The sequence below is a fragment of the Crocuta crocuta genome, unplaced genomic scaffold (assembly GCF_008692635.1).
Source record: "Crocuta crocuta isolate KB4526 unplaced genomic scaffold, BGI_CrCroc_1.0 scaffold48, whole genome shotgun sequence".
NCBI classification, from domain to species: Eukaryota; Metazoa; Chordata; class Mammalia; order Carnivora; family Hyaenidae; genus Crocuta; species Crocuta crocuta.
Genome location: NW_027533089.1, coordinates 12,286,838 through 12,301,539, shown reverse-complemented (window position 1 = coordinate 12,301,539; position 14,702 = coordinate 12,286,838). Strand labels below are relative to the sequence as shown.

Below are 14,702 nucleotides of genomic sequence, written 5' to 3'. Positions count from 1 at the left end.
CTCGGTCGCGAAGACTGGTGGTGTGGAGCCGTGGGTCGCGGACGCTCGCCGCCGGCCACAGTTCATTCCAGCGTCGCCGAGGCTGTGAGCCCCGAGGCTCCGCCATGGACTTCGAAGACGGTAAGCGGCACCCCTGGCTGGTCGCCACGGCGGGCGGGAGGCGGGGTGGCCGCCCCGGGGGTCTGTTTACGGTCTCAAGATGGCCGTGTGGGCTTTGTTCTGCGGGCCCGGAGGCCGCCCGCCCGCCGCGGGCCCAGTGCCCGGAATCGGCCTGTGTGGGAACCCGCGCGCCTTGTCGCGCCCTCCCGGCGCCCGCTGCCGCCGGCGACCTGGGAGTTCCGTGCCGGCCTAGGGGAGGGGAAGGGCGCGCCCAGAGCGCCACGGCCTCCGGACTCGGGCCCCGGACTCGCGCTCCGGACTTGCCCGGGCCCCGGTGCGTGGCAGTTGCCCCGACGCCNGCTCGGCCGTTTAGTAAATCCCCAACCAGGTTGCTCCTTAACAGATAGGGTTTTCAGATCACGGTGATGTTTCTCCTCTTAGTTTTAAGATGAGTTTAAAGGGCGTGTGTAAGTGACAAGTATAGGTAGAGCTCTGTGCCGAATGGAAACCTAAGCTATTACTGGCTAGCAAACTAGGGTGTTTATCCACCCACATTGCCTGGTCGTTAATCCCTAATTTGAAATAGCTCTGTGAACCTAAGCATTTTTCCTCTGGATTGTGTATGGAAAGGACTTAAGTTAGAATTCTGGCACAGCATCACATGCCCTTCAAATTCAGTTCTTTGCCCAGCCGCCTGCGTTGGGCTGAACGTTTAAATAAACCGTATTTCCGCAATACCTTTCAGTGGTCTCTCACACTAGTTCTTTAAACCATTCTCCCAGACTCCCAGAGTAAAATGAATTTGCTTTTCACCTTGTCTTCAGATCTTGCCCAACTTTTATAGGAATTGGTGTCAAGATAAAATGAGTCGGTAATGACAGCATTAGGGAGACGTAAAAAAGGGTTTCAGTGATTAAACCGGACTTAATCCCAGGTAACCGGACGTTTCTGATTAAAACCAGCTCGCTGACGAGTTGTAAGCCCCTAACCCAGCTAAAACAAATATATTTAACATTGAATGTACCGTGATCTCAGCGTGAGTCTGACCAGACGGTCTTTTGATCTTTGATTTGATTTCATGCCAAAAAGAATTAAAGCTGCCAACTCTAAGTATATGAAAAAGGGGCTGAAAGAACCCGTGTTTTAAAAGAAAGTTCATTTCTTTGAGAGAGAGAAAATCCCAAGCTGTTGGTGCAGTGCCCGATGTGGGGGCTTGATCTCAAGAAGGGTGAGATCATGACCTGAGCGGAAATCAAGAGTAGGCCCCTTAACCAACTGTGCCACCCAGGTGCCCCTGGGATAACCCTTTGGTGGATCCTTTTAAATTACTTTGAAATAGGAAGTCCAGCTGTTAAGAGTTGCACACGCTGGCGTTTTTTGTTTGTTTTGGTTGGACATTGACTCATTTTGATATAGATACCTTAAAGCTATGTTTATTTGAATTAGCCAAGCTGGGAATGAAACTTAAAAATATATTGCTATGTTTTCATAACAAAGTTTGGTGACAGTGAGGACACTCAAGGTATAGCAGAAGTTGCCTAGGTGAGGGAGGGAACAATGGGAGTGGTCCCCGCCCTCTCCCCAGGCGACTCCATTTTCAGTAGAGAATTGAAAAACAATAATAAAACTTAGTATGCTTCCTTTTTATTATCACCATGTGCCTACAATTCCAAGCAGTGTCAGTGATAAAATTATAAACAGTGTCAGTGAGAAAATACTCCCCCTCTCTCTGGCTTCTTTTTTTCCTTTCACTGCTATATTTGGGAGTGGAATTTGACTAACAGTATATCTGAATCTTATCCTATGTAGTGTAGCTGAATTCTGTTGTAGTCAAGGGATCACTGTATTAACTTGCTTACTTTTAGTATTTTTTTAGTAAAATTAATTAAAGGCTTTAACAATTGCCAAATCTGTGTTGACGGAAATTGCCAATATGGTTTTTGGTGATGTCACATCCTGGATAGATGCAGTAAAGGCACACATATATGTATATGTATATGCATTCTCAAATAAGATCTTGAAAACTTTAGAGAGCAAATAGGTAAAAGAAATACATTAACTTTGAAAAAATTATATATTACATGCAGTCATTTCTCAGATGGCCCTTTTTGCAATATTTGATACGTAATTTAGTCTGTCTGCCTTCCCTTTGTTACCCTGTATAAATCAGTACTGGATTCCCTTTTTGGGCAGTTATTATATGCTAGGTGTTACAGGCTAATTTTTACATTGTAGTAATTTGGATGGTAAACCTGCCTCTTGGGAAGATAATGAAGAGAGATATATGTTTTTCCATATTAATGTTTGTAATTATTTACACTACATTTTTGTAGATAATGGCATTTAAAACATTGTGTTTGATTTGAATAGATGAGTATGTAATTTCAGATTTTTGTTAATATTGCACTAATTTCTTTCTGTTAAATGTGTCTTCATAGATTACACACACTCTGCTTGCAGAAATACTTATCAGGGCTTTAATGGTGAGTATCCCCTTTTGTTTGCTCTTTTATGTTAAAGGAATGCATTTCAGTTTTTCTCTAGTGTGCATAGTAACTGTAAAAAGCCAGTTCTGCCTTATTTCAGTCATTGTTTTGTCTTTTAATGTATCATTGCTCAGTGTTAATGTTGTCACACTATGTATAATTTTTGAATTAAGGGATTTGGGATCAGAAAACCTCAGGGCTATTCATTGTAGATTGACTCTTTGTTTTATCTGAATTATGATTCTTTTAATTTATTCCAGAAGGCCTTGACTACATTCAGAGTGATGAGTTACAAGAAACTAGTCGAGTTATTTTTGCTGACTGAGAAGCTGTGGCATTAAATAATGTAGATTAAGTGGATTATTGTCTTGGCTTTATACAGCTTCTATTGTAATACATTTTGACTTCGTTTTTGAGGTCGTGTGCTTTAATGTGTCTAAATGTGTTAGTATCTAAAGAGCTGTCTAGAGGAGCACATGAAGATTATTTATTGACTTGAGCATGACATTAGAGTTGTGATTACAGAGCTAGATAAAATCATAAGAGGTATGCAGAATATTGGATGTTATTTGGATGGTTACTAAAGTTAAAGGTCTGCCAGACAGGATGATAACACAAAAAAGAATGTGGAAGAATTCAGTTAAGTTAAAGAAGGACCCCCAGAGAGTGGAAGTAAACATCCTGATTGCCAGAGAAAAGGAAAATTCAGCTGTGTACAGAATATAATATATTCACAAAGTAAAACTGAAGCAAGCATACTAAATAAGATTGTGTGCCATTTTATGAAAATAGTTGCTATCCATTTAACTTCTGTGTATCCTTTCTAAGAATTTAGAGAAACTTTGTATTTGATGTGGGCTAAAGAGGCTCAACATATAGGGAGTAGCATATATTGAGTGCCGAAGAATTTTTTTTTTTCAGTTTATTTTGAGAGAGAGAGAGTGAGTGGGAAAAGGGCAGAGAGAGAGAGGGAAGGAGAGAATCCCAAGCAGGCTCTGAATTGTCAGCCCAGAGCTGGACACAGAGCTTGATCTCACAAACTTGGAGATCATGACCTGAGCCGAAATCAAGAATTGGATGCTTAACTGACTGAGCCACCCAAGTGCCTCTGTTTTTTGTTTTTTGTTTTTTTTTAATATTTTATTTTTAAGTAATTGCTACACCCCAGCCTGGGGCTTAAACTTACATCCCCAAGGTCAAGTGTTGCATGCTCTACTAACTGAGCCAGCTAGGTGCCCCTGAAGAACACAGTTTTGAACAGGAGAATGTCATAATAAAATTACCAGAGGAACTTTAATTTGTATCCACATTTAGGTAGATTGAAAACTGGAAAGTTAGGAGTCCCTGGCTGGCTCAGTTGGAAAAGTATATGATAATGACTCTTGCTTTTGGGGTTGTAAGCTCAAGACTCATGCTGGATGTAGAGATTACTTAAAAAGAAAATCTTAAAAAAAAAGAAAGAAAGAAAAACAAAGCTGGAAAAGAAGCTAAAAGCCATTTAATAAATTTAGGTGTTAGGATTTAAAGACCCTAAACTTGGGAGTTGACAGTAGTAATTTTGAAAATACTAAGATGTTTTTAGAGAAAATTAATGGAACTTGCAAGCTGACTGACTAGTAGTGAGTATAGGGCTCCTGGGCGGCTCAGTTGGTTAAATGTCTGACTTCGGCTCAGGTCATGATTTCATAGTTTGTGGGTTCGAGCCCCATGTCAGTCTCTGTGCTGACAGCTCAGAGCCTGGAACCTGCTTTGGATTCTGTGTCTCCTTGTCTCTCTGCCCCTCCCCCCTCTCAAAAATAAACATTAAAAAAATTAAAAAAAAAAAGAAGGATGAATAAAAATGAATCCAAGATTTTAAACTAGAGTGAGTAGGGCTAATATGTTCACCAAAGAGAGATTTGGAATGATAAAAGGCTTGATTTCTAGTAGTGTTTACCAGAGAGTTGGATTTAATATCTAAATGTAGGACTTTGACATGTAGATCATACCAGGCCAGAAGTTTATTTTCTTTTTATTATTTATTTATGTATTTATTAAAAAAATTTTTTTAACGTTTTTTTATTTTTGAGAGACAGAGATAGAGCCCGAGCCAGCAGGGGCAGAGAGATGAGGAGACACAGAATCAAGCAGGCTCCAAGCTCTGAGCTGTCAGTATGGAGCCTGATGCGGGGCTTGAACTCACAAACTGTGAGATCATAACCTGAGCTAAAGTCGGATGCGTACCCGACTAAGCCTCTCAGGTGCCCCAGAAGTTTATTTTCTTAATGTACAATGATGCAAAAAGAAATTTAGAAATGCCTGTCACAGTGATGACTTTTTGTTTAAGCAATGCACTTTATTTTTTATTGAAGTATAACTGACATAGAGCATATTAATTTCAGGTGTACAACATGATTCACTATTTGTAGACATTGGAAAAATGATCACTGCAATAATTCTACCATCCATCACCATATATAATTACATTTTTTCTTATAATGAGAACTTCTAAGATTTAATCTCTTAACAGTTTTCAAATGTGCAAAAAGTTCTACCAACAGTAGTCATCATGCTATATGTTATATCCCATGATTTATTCCCCCCATGACTTATTTTTTTATAATTCGATGTTTGTACCTTTTGATTCTCTTTGACCACCTCCGCTCTCCACTCTGGAAATCACCAATCTGTTCTTTTTATCTCTTAGCTTGGCTTTTTTGTTTGTTTTGTTTTGTTTTGTTTAGATTCCATGTGAAATCTACAGTATTTGTCTTGCTTTGTAACTTAGTTCTCTTAGCATAATGCCCTTGAAGTCTATTCATGTTGTTGCAAATGGCAAGATTCCATTCCTTTTTATGGCTGAGTCCTATTCCCTTGTATATGTGTGCCCCATCTTTTTTATCCATTCATCCTTCAGTGGACACTTAGGTTGTTTCCATACCTTACCTATTATAAATAAAGCTGTCGTGAACATGGGGGTGCAAATATCCTTTTGGATTAATGTTCTACTAATCTTACGCGTTTTATTTTTTCTCTTAATTTTAGTTCCAACAGTGGTTCTCGTCTGAGGGTGATTTTTAGATTCCCCTGGGGAGCTTTTCCAAAGTGTATCTGTTCAGGTCACACTCCAGTCCTCTTGAATCTTAGCTTTAAATAAGTGATCCCTGGTTGTGCATGTTACGAAAAGTACTCTACATGATTTTGGAATGCACTGCTGGTTAAAGATCATTATTGACAACACTTTGAGGTCTAGGTTACCTGCACTTCATAAATGAGGAACTTAATTTCAGAGATGTAATTTGACTTCATTCATTTAACAAATATTTCTTGAGTGACTGCTTTGTATTAGATACTATTCTAGGAACTGGCAATATAGCAGTGAACAAAATGGAAAATAGTCTTGCCCTTGTGGGGAGTGTACAATCTAGTGGGATGAAGTGGAAAGTAAACAAGATAAAAAAGTAACAAATATCATATATTAGATGGTATTCAATTCTTAGAGAAAAATGCTACAGGGGAGGGTGGTAGTGGTGGTGTGTGTTTGTTGGGGAAGGACTTGCTAAGAAAGTGACCTTTGAGCACAGATTTAAGAAGGTGAGGATGCAAGCCATGGCTGTCTAGAGGAAGAATGCTGTAGGCTTTAGAAAATAAAAGGTGTGTCATTACCAAATGAAGCCAGTGATACAATTCATTGTTAGTGTCTTTTCCAGCAACTAAAATGAAGTAGAAGGTACTGGAAAACATGTCAGGTTCTAAATTTCCTCCACACCATGTCTTGGAAGGAAGCTGTATTTTCAACGATTCCATATTTCCTTCCTGCTTCATAATAGCTCTTCTTACATAAATAGCAGGGAAAAAAAGAGGAGAGCATTCCAGATAGAGGGAAAGCAGGAATAAAGGTACAGCTGAGTATGTTATGCTTCAGAGAGACTTCAGAAGAATGTTGTGACTAGAGCTGATGATTTTTTCTGAGCAGACTTAAGACAGAGTGGTGAGGTGTAGCGAGAGGCCTTGAAAATCAAAGTTAAGTTGTTTATATTTATGAGACAATAGAAGATAAAGACCTGAAAGAGTGGAGGGATTGAGCAGTGCAGATACAGAGAAAAGAGCATTTCAGGCACAGGGAGCGGCAGGTGCAAAGATGGGTGTGGTGTGCTGCGTTCGAGGAATAGCTGAGGGCCCAGTGTACCTAGAGTGGAACGGTAAAGGAGGGAACGGTAGACGGTAAAGTTAAGAAGTGATGAGTACACATAGGGCAGGGTTTCTCAGATGTAGCAGTTGACCTGTTTTTTTTTTTAATGTTTATTTTGAGAGAGAGAGAGAGAGAGAGAGAGAGACAGAGCATGAGCTGGGGAAGGGGCAGAGAGAGAGGGAGAGAATCCCAAGCAGGCTGTGTGCTGTCAGCACAGAGCCTGATGGCAGGACTCAATCCACAAACTGTGAGACCATGACCTGAGCCAAAGTCAAGAGTTGGACGCTCAGCCAAGTGAGCTACCCAAGTGCCCCGCAAGTATTGACATTTTGGACTAGATAATTCTTTGTGGGGGGATGTTTTGTGCCTTGTAGACTGTTTAGCAGCATCTTTGGCCTCTGTGCACTAGATGTGAGCAGCACCTGCCCTTTGGTTGTGAAAACCAAAAGTGCTTTCAGAGATTGTCAAATGTCCTCTGGAGGGCAAAATTGTCCTTGGTTAAAAGCCACTGGTATACAGCCTTACGGATTATTTAAGGGTTTGGCTTTTCCTTTAGGCAAAATGGGAAGCCATTGAAAGTTAGTGAACATTGAACTTTATTTATTTATGAAGTCTCTACACCCAGTGTGGAGCCCTAACTTACGACCCTGAGATCAAGAGTTGTATGCTCTTCTGACTGAGCCAGCCAAGTGCCCTGAACATGATTTAAATTCACATTTTAACAGAATTATTCTGGCTGTTTTCTGCAGAATAAACAGAAAGGAAGCAAAAGTGGAAGCAGGAAAACTAGTTAGGAGGCTGTTGCAGTAATGTAGGTTAGAGATGTTGGTGGCCTGTATCAAAATGCTAGTAGTGTGGAGGTGCTGGAAAGCTGTCCCATTTCAAGACTTGGTGTCACACAACTTGTTAATTATTTTGATAAGTCAGTTGTTTTTTCCTGTTATTCCTCAGCTCCTTCCTTATGATTTAATTGTAACTGAGTTTTAACATTTGTTGAGCTTATAGAGTCATCAAAGCAATAGAATAGATTTGATTTAAAATATTAGGTGAGTTTTATTTTTGAGTGAATTACTTTGATCTAATAATAATAGTAAAGATATGTTATATTCTTCCAGTTTTGTTTTTAAAGTGATTTCTAAGTTCATTTGGTAACCTGGAAGATCTTTTTTATCTGGAAGCAGTCATCTTACACAATCTATATCCCTATAATCATTATAAAGACTTCCTTTTTTCCTTTTTAATTAACTGAATAGTAGCTATTCTATGAATAATAAGCCAAAATTATTGCTATGTAGCTTTCTTAATTTTTGTGTACTCTTACAGTGCCTGGTATAAGGTGGGTGTTCAGTAAATATTTGTAATTTATGATTCCGGAGTGAAATAAAAAGACACAGAATAAAAACTAAAAGATTTAGTATCTAAAGGAAGCCTCTGCAAGCTCAAAATTGAAACAAGCAGAAATAACAAAAATGAAACTTTTTGCTTTGTGCATCTATCTGAACCTAGCTCTTAAAGATTATTTTTAATATAAGGCTTAGAGGAAGGCTTTTTATTTTGAAAATTTTATTTAAATTTCAAAATTGCCCTCTGAGATAATGTAAGAATAAATTACCAACTCTAAAGACAAATATTGATGTCAGACTCTGTGCAGCCTACTTAAGAATTTTTCTCCCTCCACCCCAATACCCCTCTCCCCCACTTGTGCTCGCTCTCTCTGTCTCAAAAAAAAAGACAAATCGATGACAATTTTATTAAGCTAGAATTGTGTTGTCTAATATGGTAGCCACGAGCCGCGTGTGACAGTATTGAGCACATGAATGTGGACAGTTGGAATTTAGATGTGCTATAAATGTAAATTATACACCCCATTTGAAGTCTTAGTATGAAAAATATATTGATAAACTTTTTGTGTTCTGTTATGCTTATTGGTACTTACAAGTTTTATACAATTCTGAATTTCATTGAAAAGATCAACTTTTATCATTGGCAGCAAATGCTGTTACTTGTTTTCCTTGAAGTGACAGTTTTACTATGTTCATTTTTGAGAAAATGCCAAATGCTCAGTTAGTCTGTCTATCTAGTAAAAATAGTATTCCTTGTAAAAGTGGCTAATTCAGTTCACAACCAAACACTTGCACAGTGGCTTTTCCTGGCAGGAACTGTGATACTTTGGTATGCAGCAAAATGGCTTTATGTGTACTTCCTGTTTCACTACACACTATCAGAAACAAAGTGTACTCAAAAGTCATGGTTTAATAAAATTGATCATTCTTACTGCTTCACCGAGGACATTTTTAAGTAGAGATGGCACTTTTATTTTAATACTTTTTACTGCAAGTGTGCAGTATTAAGGACTACAGTGACTGCTAATACAGTTTGGTGCCGTTGCCTTGATATGTGGCGTGGGATCTGCAGTTTTACCCACCAGTGCTTTTGCATCTTCAGTGTAAATAGCAGCGCTGTGAAAAAGGCAACTAATGTTGCAGTATTATTTATGAAAATAGTTTGATCTCATGGATCCCTGAAAGGGTCCTAGCAGCTTGTGGAGGGGAAGAGACTATTCCTTGAGAACAGTGGCTCAGGGGTATATACAAAATGAGTAGAAATCGGACCATGTCCACAAGATGAGTATACATTTAGGATGCGGCCACAAATAGCAGAATGTGAGGCAGGGTAACATAAGCACTGTGTCAGAGCTATAGTCTTGCAGATGTTTAGAAGAAAGAGATGATGATCAACTGAGACGGTATCATTGAATTTGTTCGTAGAAGGGTTAGTATTTGAAATGGAATTTTAAAAGATGAGAAGATTTCAAGAAGCAGGTTTTTGGGGTGTTAGCTGAGAGTGTTTCACATAGAAGCAACAGCATAAAGCTTGAAGGGTGGATACATATTGGACTTTGGGAAAATAATGTCATCTCTGGACTTTAGTTCCCTAATCTATAAAATGAGGAGAGTGAATTTTATCATTTAGGTTGCTTCCAGCTTTAAAGTTGGAAGATTCTGAGTGGTATTTTTGTGAAGTTGTTGCTGTTATTATTAGGACCAGAATATTTAAGTGATTGTGATTAAAATTCAGTGTTTTAAAAAATTTAAATTAAGGTATTTGCTCTGTGTATATTGTATTTATTAGTGTATAAAATTTGAGGAGGGTGGTAATGAAGGATTTTAAAGGACTTTATAGGACACATTCTAAATAATTTAAACATTTTTTCATTTTTTATGATCATAGTAAATTTATTTTATTACCTCTTGTTGTATTTTTCATGTCAGAGTTTGGGATTAGGTGGAATTGCAGTGTAATAAAATATACTTAGTATCCTTAATGTATTAGAGTTTTTTTTAGTGTTTTGTATTGCTAGAAATCCCATTCATTCCCTTTATTCAGAGTATTTGAGGATTTAAATATTTGTTGAGTTATTATTATTTATAGGGGTAGTACCACAGATTGGCCCCCTACTCCACGATTTTACTTTCTAAAAATGTCTATTTTAGTTAATATATGAACAAATTTAAGTTAGGCTAATTGAAAATGTGGCTGCTTCTGGGTTTTTAAATCTTTTGAGGCAGTTAGATGCAAAAAACTATACTTACAACAAACATTTTTCTTTTTGACATTAAATCCTGACTTTTTGAGAGTAGGGATTATTTGTTATTAACTGTATACTACGTAATACCTAATACAGAACCTTAAAGTAATACCCTAGTCAATAGATATTGGTTAAATTTAAAATAATTCTAATATAGAACTTTTTTAGTTGATAATGTTTTTTTTGAAAAATTGGGTTTTTATTAGCAAATCTGGTTTTTCAGTAGATTATCATCTGTGAGGTTTTTTCCCTTCCATGTCTACTGTGAGTTTAGCTTAAATGTTAATGATGAATTTTTTAAAAAATTTTTTTAAAATGTTTTATTTCTGAGAGAGACAGTGTGAGCAGGGAAGGTTCAGAGAGAGAGGGCGATACAGAATCTGAAGCAGGCTCCAGGCTCTGAGCTAGCCGTCAGCATGGAGCCTGATGTGGGGCTTGAACCCACAAACCGTGAGATCATGACCTGAGCCAAAGTTGGACACTTCACCAGCTGAGCCACCCAGGCGTCCTAATGATAAATTGTTGTCTCAGATCATTGATACATGCATATGTTGTGTTTTATGCAAAGATTCCCAAAGAGAATGGTATATCTTACTGACCTTTTGTTACTGACTCTGTTTTAGGAATGGATCGTGATTATGGCCCCGGATCTTATGGAGGTCTGACATTCAAGGATATTTATCTAAAAATTCTTCTTTTGAGTGCCAGTAAAGGTGAGCATCATTTAATTTTTTTCTTTTTAAACTCTTTATAGGGATGGACCGTGACTATGGCCATGGATCCTATGGGGGTCAAAGATCCATGGACTCCTACCTAAACCAGTCATATGGCATGGACAATCACAGTGGTGGTGGTGGGGGTAGCAGGTAAATTGCTTAATCACTTGGCCAAGTAATTAGATGACTGTAAGATTCTGGATATTTTAACTTAAGTATTTGTTAGGCATGTTATGATGCTTGAACTTCACTATTTGGTATTGAATAATCACTTTAAATGTTTAGAGGTGTTAATGGTTATAAAAATTATCTCAGGATTACTGGCAGACATTATTTTAGGAAAACTTCTAGTAGCTATTTTCATTTCACTATAATGGAGTAAGCTTTTCTGTCTTTAGTAGTGAACTTTTTTTTTTTTACTTTTATTTTTAACTCCTCATCAGTCAGACTGTTTTGAACAAATGATATAAAAATTTTATTGGAAATAATATTATCTGTGAAGCTTTTTCTTTTTCGTTTTTAAAAGTGTCTTTTCTGATGTGGGGTGTTCTGTAAAGCAGGAAAGCAGTCTTCACTGGAATGGATTTAACTGAACCAGTCTAGCAACATTCAGTTTTCTGAGGAACATTTAAGATAGTTATTCTTTTAGTTTTAATTTTAGAGTAAGTTGTAAGAACATACTGTAATAATAAAATGTTCTTAATTCCATGTCTAGGTTATATATTGGCAGATACTACTTAGACCAAAAGCACTTGTGCTCTAAGCTAGGAGCATTGTATTAAAGCCATGAATGCTATACTTTTGCTTATTTTAATGCACTAGAGTTTAGATTGTTTTTATATTCCACCGTTGATAGTGTGTAAAGCTTAACACTAGTTGAACTACTCAGGCCTTAGGGTTGACCGCATTTTAGGCAAAGGGGTATACCTTTTGAGGGACAGATATTTCTACTAAGTATAACTAGTTAGGTAACATTTGAAACTATCCACCTTCTTCATAAATTGAAGGATCCGGATTCCTTAAGGATGGACTGAATGATGCTTTACTTTCCTTCTTTCTGCTTCAAGTGTGCCACTATGGTTTAACAGTAGAGGAAACTCCAGTTAAATGCATAGATACAATTTTGCTTATGTGATAGATGTTTTAAAAGAGTTGGAAAGAGGAATAATTCTTATATGGTTACCAGGATTCAGAAGTAAATAGTACATTCTATTTAGTGATCTGTAAATAATTGAAGTAATAATAACACATTTAACTGTTTTAATATATCCGTTATTGCCCTATTGCATTGTAAATGTGATGTGGATAAACTATGTAGATGTTATCGTTTATCTCATGTGTGATTGTGGGCCTTATAAAACTATGTTGTAAGCTATGATGCAACTTTTGTAATCCATGTTTTGGATTTGTGAGAAGTAAGATGATTTGTTTCTTTTGTTGATGCTATTAAAACCTTGAGGAGTCTGTGTGCTCCCTTTTTTAGAGTAGTTTTATGTGATAATTTTCTGCCAGGAAATAATTTTTTAAATAATTGAAGACGTAAAACGTATTCTTTCTCATCTGCCTTGAAAATTCATATGCAGAGGGTATATGTTGGTGGTGTTTTACTTTTATGTTCTATTATATGTGCTTATCCTTCTAGATTGTTAGATTTGCTAGTCTACAAGTAGAAAGTGACTGAGGATTGATTATTGACCTTACCCAAAGTTGGGCAGGATATCAAATTTCATAACCAGAGCTAATTCTCCAAATTTTGACTGCTGTAGACACAATGAAGCAGTTTTGTTACATAGATTATTAGGGTTGCAAAAAGGATCTCTTCTGTGTCACAAATAGCCTATATTGGTATAGTCTTCAATTTATGTCCCTGTTGAAAGCCAAAATATTGTAAATATTCAGTATTTTCCAATACTAGGGATGGATTCAAAAAAGTTTGAGTAGTTTGTGAACTTTAGCAAATGACTTTTTCCAAGACTAGGGCTGGGCTTAAATACCGACAGACAAATCTTTTTAATAAAATAGAAAAGCTGCTACAAAGCAGATTTTTAAGCTAAGGTTTACTTAACTCAATTCATATTTAAGAACTGACTCAGATAGCTTTCTATCTGGTCTCATGTTGAACTGCCCAGCCCTAATCAGGGTGTGAATGAAAGTAGAACTGTGCAAACCAGTATGGTATAAATGAATTTTAGTTGATAAATGTCATCTGATAATTTGTCTTTTGAATTGTCTAACATTAGTAAGCTTACTTTTGTTTTTTCCCTCACTGTGCAACTTTTCCAGGTTTGGACCTTATGAGTCTTACGACTCCAGGTCTTCTCTGGGTGGGCGAGATCTGTACAGATCTGGCTATGGTTTTAATGAACCCGAACAAAGCCGCTTCGGAGGTAGTTATGGTGGTCGATTTGAGAGCTCCTACCGGAATAGCCTTGACTCTTTCGGAGGTAGAAACCAGGGCGGGTCTAGCTGGGAAGCACCTTACTCCCGTTCAAAATTGAGGCCTGGGTTTATGGAGGACAGAGGAAGAGAGAATTACTCTTCCTACAGCAGTTTTTCTTCACCCCATATGAAGCCTGCACCTGTAGGCTCTCGGGGGAGAGGAACGCCTGCTTATCCTGAAAGTACGTTTGGAAGCAGAAACTATGATGCTTTTGGAGGACCATCAACAGGCAGAGGCCGAGGCCGAGGAGTAAGTACAACAGAATCTTTTCAGATTCTTTTCACTAGTCACTCTTTTAAACCCTTTCAAGACCATGGTTTTCAACTAGAATAAGCACTGTTCATCCCAGTGTGTTTTGAAGCAAAAGCTGAATCATAAGCATAATTTTTAGGTTGCCTGTAAAAGTTTTTCCAGCACTTCAGAAACTAAGTGGCAGTGTGAGATGATGTTCATAAGTTTTGCCAAATCTCCCTTTATTAAAAAGGTGAGGATATTAGGTTTTGGTCTAAAAGGGGTTAAAAGGAGTTGCATTTTTCCTTGTAAAACACTAGCAATTTTGCTGGTGGGACAGTTCTTGGATTATTGTAAAAGGTAACAAACCCTTTGGAGTTTTGAGTAGGTTAAAGGTGCAATGTATGATAAAATGTTTATACTTTGCTGCTGCTAACTCTAGCACATAGAATTTCTTCAGAGCTCCATATTTCACATTCAACACAAGGGACTAAAAGTTGGTAATAGATGAGGGTGGCTTAGCCATGTTTACACGGTGAAGAAGTTGATATGTTTAATAGGTTGTAGAATGATTTGTGGTCAGTATAATTACTAACTCACTCTCTTGCAATATGTCCTGTTGCTGGGTGTTCCGTTTTCCCTTGTGTCACTAGTTTTTACTATTGAGAAATAAGCTCCTTCTTGTACAGACATGTCTCTGGCTCCTTACTAGGAAGGAATCTTTTGTAAATTATTGCTTACATGAGTAGATATGCCAGTCTTAAGTGTTTCATTTCAGGACATAGAATAAAGATGATGACTTATGTTCTTAGGTAACTTGACTGACATGAAATTTTACTAGTAAGTGTATGTAGATTGTGGAGTTATGTAGTTTGGTCCTATGAAAGATACTGTATTTTTGCTTTAATGTAAGAAATCATTTTTTTAAGTCAGTTAATCTTAATATTCTCTTTGTAGAGGAAAGTACTTC

General features: G+C 37.6%; 1 protein-coding gene across 3 annotated transcripts in view; it reads left to right on the top strand.

Annotated features, from left to right (window-relative positions):
- Positions 1–6: 6 nt before the first annotated feature.
- Positions 7–14,702, top strand: part of ZNF326 (zinc finger protein 326) — a 39,407-nt gene continuing 24,711 nt past the window's right edge. Inside the window, exons 1-5 of one of the 3 annotated variants that reach the window (XM_077746204.1) lie at positions 7–120; positions 2,538–2,582; positions 10,969–11,004; positions 11,100–11,211; positions 13,345–13,750. In XM_077746204.1, the coding sequence (XP_077602330.1) occupies positions 105–120; positions 2,538–2,582; positions 10,969–11,004; positions 11,100–11,211; positions 13,345–13,750 (615 nt within the window). In that variant the 5' untranslated portion in view covers positions 7–104. Of the gene's footprint in view, positions 121–2,537; positions 2,583–10,968; positions 11,059–11,099; positions 11,212–13,344; positions 13,751–14,702 lie in introns of those variants that run through there. The other 2 variants (XM_077746205.1, XM_077746206.1) reach the window with 2 other exon arrangements.